The 5,883-nt window shown below is 33.8% G+C and overlaps 1 protein-coding gene across 1 annotated transcript; it reads left to right on the forward strand.

The window, feature by feature from the left end:
* Positions 1-1,070: 1,070 nt before the first annotated feature.
* On the forward strand, positions 1,071-4,134 carry LOC143530599 (pathogenesis-related leaf protein 4-like). The gene is made up of 2 exons (XM_077026090.1): positions 1,071-1,532; positions 3,707-4,134. The coding sequence occupies exons 1-2, from the start codon at positions 1,270-1,272 to the stop codon at positions 3,948-3,950; spliced, it is 507 nt and encodes a 168-aa protein (XP_076882205.1). The 5' UTR covers positions 1,071-1,269; the 3' UTR covers positions 3,951-4,134.
* Positions 4,135-5,883: the final 1,749 nt, after the last annotated feature.

Genomic DNA, 5,883 nt, shown 5'->3' on the forward strand with positions numbered 1-5,883 from the left:
TTGTATGTTGTTGGAGTTGAGTAAAATGTGTCAAGTTCAACAAAAATTAAAAGTTTAATAAGATGACATGTTTAAAAGCGAAAAAAAATTGTGATAGAATGCCTATAACTTTATTAGTATTACACATTTTTTGCTGATATTACAAAATATACAATTTCTCTTACTTCTAATTTTATAACCTAAGGCATGATTTAGAAAAAAAAAGATATGAAGTAAGCCACACAAGTTTATTTTTTGTTGGTTATGAATGTTTAATAATTTAATATCATTAAACCCTAAATTTGAATCCTTTAATTGGTAATTTTTTTACCTATAGAAACTCTTGCAACTCTTAGTTCATAGCAACATATGTTGAAACTAATACAACAATATACTAAGAAGCAGTTTTTTCTTTTTTACATTTTCAGCATCTTGTGACTTTTCAAGAGTTTTAATGTGTTTTTTTGTACATGATTATTGCAATTTGAAGAATTAGAATCATATAATAAGATAATGAATGAGATTTAATTTTTCAAACCCGTATAATACACAGGCTAAGCAGTTAATGCGGAAAAATACCGGATATCGGTCAACAACCAATATATGAGATATTGGTTATCGTAGTGAGATATCGGTGGGATATCAATAATTCTAATATAATGTAAAATTTATATATTTAGCAATTTAACACTAATAATTCAATAGTCTCATACCATTAACAAATTTATCTTTTGCAAATTGCAAAACACTAACAATCGTAGCAAGTAAGAATTGACTAAGACTTAAAACACTAACATTGAACACTAAAAGTTGATAATGAAGACTTAAAACACATATATAGGGAATACCAGTGATATATCGGTCAATATTAGTCCAATATCGGTCAATATTGTTGATATTATCGGTACCGATATTCTGAACTGATATAATGATCGATTTTATATATCGCCAAGGGACCGATAACCGATATATTAGTGATATATCGGTGATATATCAGCGATATCGACTGCATAGTACATAGGTTTATAAGCTAGTTCTTATATATGTTAAGTGCTTTCATGTAGTTTTAATTTGGGTTTCTTCCAAGCTTGCTCTTTTTTTTATTAATTTTCTCATAATTATGCCTATCTAGAAGTTTGCTTACAATGGTATGCTTAACGTATTAACCTTTGTCAAATTGTCATGCCACATTTCCACTAGCGATTAAATCCTATAAATAGGCACTTCGGGTTCATGCATCTCCATCCTCAAACACCAATAGTTTAACAAAAAAAAAAAAAAACTTGAGTTATGGGGTCTTTCAAGCTTCAACTTGCAATTTGTTTCTTAAGTCTAGCTATGTTTCAAAGCACCCATGCACAAAACAGCCCAGGAGATTACTTGAATGCTCATAACGCGGCACGAGCCCAAGTGGGAGTTGGAAACATGGTATGGAGCTCGACCTTGGCTGCCTATGCTCAAAACTATGCTAACCTCAGGGCACGAGATTGCAATCTCATCCATTCTGGTGGACCATATGGTGAGAACCTTGCCAAGGGTGGTGGTGTGTTCCAGTGGCGGATCCAGAAATTTTTTTCAGGTGGTGCACTACTTTTATATGTTTCAATTTCATAGAATCGGATATAAAAAATTTCGGGTTGGTTCAATGGTTTGGACAAAGTTCATTACAAACTAACAAATTAAAAACAAACTAACAAACTAAAACTAACAAATTAAAAACAAACAACTAACAAATTAAAACTAACAAACTAACAAATTAAAAAACTAAAATTTAACAAATAACTTAACAATTAACAACATCAAGAACAATTACATATCTAACAAATGAGTCTAAAGTTACCTTTATAGTGGGAGGAGTCTATGAAGACTAGCAAAGGTGAGTATGAGAAAGGGAGAGAGATAGCAATTTAAAAAAAAAGGAAAATTGGAAATAAATAATCCTACATTTTGTGTATTGCTCGATAATAACCCCTTCTTAAAAAATTACTAGCAACGGTCCCACATTTCAATTATTTTTGTCTCAACGGCTCCGTTAAAAAATACTTAACGTCGTTATGTTTTTTCCCTAATTTCAAACCGATATTTTAGGGCTTTTGATCGAAAGAACGATACGAGTCGATTGATGTAAAATTTATCTCGAAACAGTGGTTCAAATGGCTTGATTTTTGTTAATTGGAAATTCAAGCACCCGAATCGAAACATTGTTTCGTCGTTTGGATCACCATTTCGAGATAAGTTTTACATCGGTTGACTCGTATCCTTCTTCTGATCAAAAGCCCTAAAACATCGATTTGAAAATAGGAAAAAACTTAACGACGTTAAGTATTTTTTAACGAAGGACCATTGTGAGAAAAATAGTTGGAAGGTGGAATCATTGGTAGTGATTTTTAAAGGTAGGATTATTATTGGCCAATACACAAAAGGTGGGATTATTTATTTCCAATTTTTCAAAAAAAAACCTTGTTACACAGAATCGAACCCGTAACCTTCTGTTTACAAAACCTGCAACTTAGCAGCTAGTCCAATGCTTGTAGTGTAAATAGAGTGGTCAGTGACGGAACCCGAAGTCTTCAACTGGGGGTTCATGTTATAAGTTTTTTTTACATCTAAACCATGGTTGTGTGCCTACTATTTAAACCCTCGTTACATAATAAAAGATAAAAAATATGTAGAGTAATTAATTAATTATAAATTAGTATAATTAAGAACTTTGATGTTACAAAGTTTTTTTAAGGTTATGAATTTGACTATTTATATGATTACTTTCAAGGTTTATTCAAATAAATGAGTTGGTTTGATGGTTGTTGAAAAGCTTTTTAAACGTTGACATACAAATTAGCCCAAGTTCAAGTCTCTTTGTAGCACTTTTTTTGCTTTTTTTCTTTATTATTATTTTTTTTGCTATTTCTTTGTATCTATCTATGTGTTGATTGTTGTATTAGATTTTACCAACGTTTGAGATTTACCGGCCGACGTCACCCCATTGGTTCACCTCAATTTTTATAAATTTTTGTTTTATATTTGGTTTTAATTCCGATACGATAATGCGCGTCACCGAAATCGCATCGACTTACCGGCTCAAAGTTTGGGTTTTACCACTGACTGAGTTTTATCGACCTGCCCGGCACAATGCACCGGGTTATAAACTTGTTATATATATATTTTAAAATATAAAAGAGGCAGTGATGATTAAAAAAAACCTAACATAAAAGAAATTAGAGCTTTGCATACCTTCTGAATTTCTGAAAGTAAAATTCGTACATAACTTAGTTCACAATTTTTAATAATAAAAAGTAATTAGAAAACAAAACTAAAACCAAAAAAAGAAAAAGAAAGAAAATGCACACTCACGCATGAAAATCTTGGAAATGAAGGATTTTTGAGTTTTGTACATTGGTAAATAGACTAATAATAGATGGGCCAAGCCTGTATTTTTTTAAAAGCCCACAGTAGGGCGTTTAATATTTAAAATCAGATCCACTACACTGTACTGTACGTCTTCTTCATCCTCTTTTATTTGCAGTCGCCGACGGACCATTTTCCGGCTGGAAAGTTTTTAAACCATCTTTTTCTTCCATCTTTTGACCCTCGGACCCTCCTGTAGTTCCGTCCCGGAGAGTGTTTCCTTCCTAATTTATAAGGTGGTTCCTCTAATATTTTCTATATATCGATGCATTATTATTTCGAAACTCGGGTGGTTCTGGGGAACCACCCTCGTACACTGTAGATCCGCCCCTGGTGTGTTCACGGGTACTACAGCTGTGAACTTATGGGTCGGTGAAAAAGCAAATTATGATCACAATTCCAATACTTGTGCTAGTGGAGCAGATTGTGGGCACTATACTCAAGTGGTGTGGCGTAATTCGAATCAACTTGGGTGCGCTAGGGTGCAATGTGCCAATAATGGTGGGTGGTTCATAATTTGTAGTTATAATCCTCGTGGTAACTATGTTGGCCAGTCTCCTTACTAGTGAACTACTTGATATAAGTTGTTGGTTGGTTAATAAGTCATGCAACGTACGTATGAATAAACTTGAACTATAAGGTGCAATAATGAATAACTGAGCTTGAAACGTTAAGTCGTTTGCAAGTCCAAATGTGTTTTTTCAGTAATAACTTAATCGAAGTACTTGTTTTTATTATTTGTGTTTTATTCTCTTAATCCAAATTATATTCATTAATAGAAATAATTTTAATATCACACAAAAACTCAAACCAAACACATAAACAACAAGTAACGATGTCTATTAGTTCCAACGTTATAAAACCGAGTATTTGTGATTAGAGGTGCAATTTCTTGTCGGATAATCAAAACTGTAGGGGTATGGTACTAAACCCGGTTTTACGATCCTAAATTTATTATGTTTGGCTTATTTTATTATATGGACTAATACAATGTTATTGGGCTGAGGGGGTTTTGTGGAGGTAACCCTAATTGGGCTAGGCCCATTAGGGTATCATGATGATGGCCATAAGACTCTCTATATAAGGAGGTCTCCACCTCCTTATTCAGGGGTCATGCTCAATAAGAGCCACCACCACCTTTTTGTGTCTGTGAACAAGAAATCCTCAGGATATCTTAGCAGTCACCTCCACACCCCCAAAAACCATTGCAGGTCTCAGGCGCAGTGGAGAAGAAGATCAAGGCGTGGTTCGTTCATCTCGAAAATCCGTGGAAACATCGTCATGGATCAGGTTAGATTCATTTCGTGCTTCGACAAAAACGAAACCATGACAACCTGAAATAGAAATCTGTTAGAGAAACCGATTACCAACCAACTGCAACCGATGTTTAGTAATCAATAATCAATGTTTAAACTTCAACACATTACAAATCGGTTAACCTAAACTGGTTGTTTTTAATAGGTTGATAAACTGTTAACTGGTTACTAATGTTAACATTTGGTTTAAACATTTTGATCGTTTTCTAACGGCAATATAGCCGTTAGAAACTAGTTATTGATCATTTTAACACTCTCTCATAGTATAAATTATAGGTTTTACATGTTTAGGTGTGATTACTCCACTTATCCATCTTTCGAAAACTCTTTAAAATGTAAAACCGCACAACCTTCTAAAGTCTCAATCCAATATGTTCAAATGGCAAATGCATAAAACATTGTTTTGTTTCTTGAAGCAAAAAGTGAACCCCCCCAAATCTGGTCGAATTTCTATGTCTAATGTCGGACAACACTAAAATGACTCGTTGCAAAGTAACAAAAACTTCAGCGTGTTCCTTAAAGCCGCACTCAACTAGTTCCTTGTGCATTAAAACATGTACCAAGTTACTTTTCAGCTCAGTTAGTTAAATCTCAACTAAATTTGGACTAACTAGTTGAAATTAATCTTATTGTGGGCCAAGGGTTTGTATAATGATGGCCGGAAGGATTTCTATCTATAATATCAAGCCCAAGAATGTTTCTTTGGGCCGAAGTAGTGATATTAAGGATCTTCGTAAGAGAATGGAAAAGAACGGGCACAATAAACCCCTCTTCCCATGCGGTAGTCAGGAATTCTTGACGATATCGAGCTAGAGCAACCTATTCTTCCTGAATACCCTGATTCAAATATAAACAAAAGTTGTCTTCCTCTGAAAAGACAAAGAAACGACATGAACTTGGTTAAACTTTCAACATCTCCAGGCCTATTGCCGACTTTTCAAACCTATTGTCGATACTAAGTAGCAGCCAAAAACTTGTATTTTTCATGATATTATGCATGGATCAGACATATCATAGTGAATTCTTCAGAAAAAATTATGTCTTCCACAATGGAATCTAATAAGTTAGAACGTATCCCAAATGTTACAACTCGAATAAGAAATACACAATTGGGAGGTAGAAACTGGAGATCATTAAATATACTGATTAAGAACTCACGTACGATTTTATTAGTACACATGGC

The sequence above is a fragment of the Bidens hawaiensis genome, unplaced genomic scaffold, assembly GCF_021521415.1.
Source record: "Bidens hawaiensis isolate Kalapana, Puna unplaced genomic scaffold, B.hawaiensis_p1.1 tig00008951_1, whole genome shotgun sequence".
Taxonomy (NCBI): Eukaryota; Viridiplantae; Streptophyta; class Magnoliopsida; order Asterales; family Asteraceae; genus Bidens; species Bidens hawaiensis.

Bases quoted from the DNA above. Each gene is read 5' to 3' on its own strand.
- LOC143530599 (XM_077026090.1), top strand. From the start codon at position 1,270: ATGGGGTCTTTCAAGCTTCAACTTGCAATTTGTTTCTTAAGTCTAGCT. The intron at 1,533-3,706 runs GTGGCGGATCCA...CGTACACTGTAG, and splicing joins AAGGGTGGTGGTGTGTTCCA to ATCCGCCCCTGGTGTGTTCA.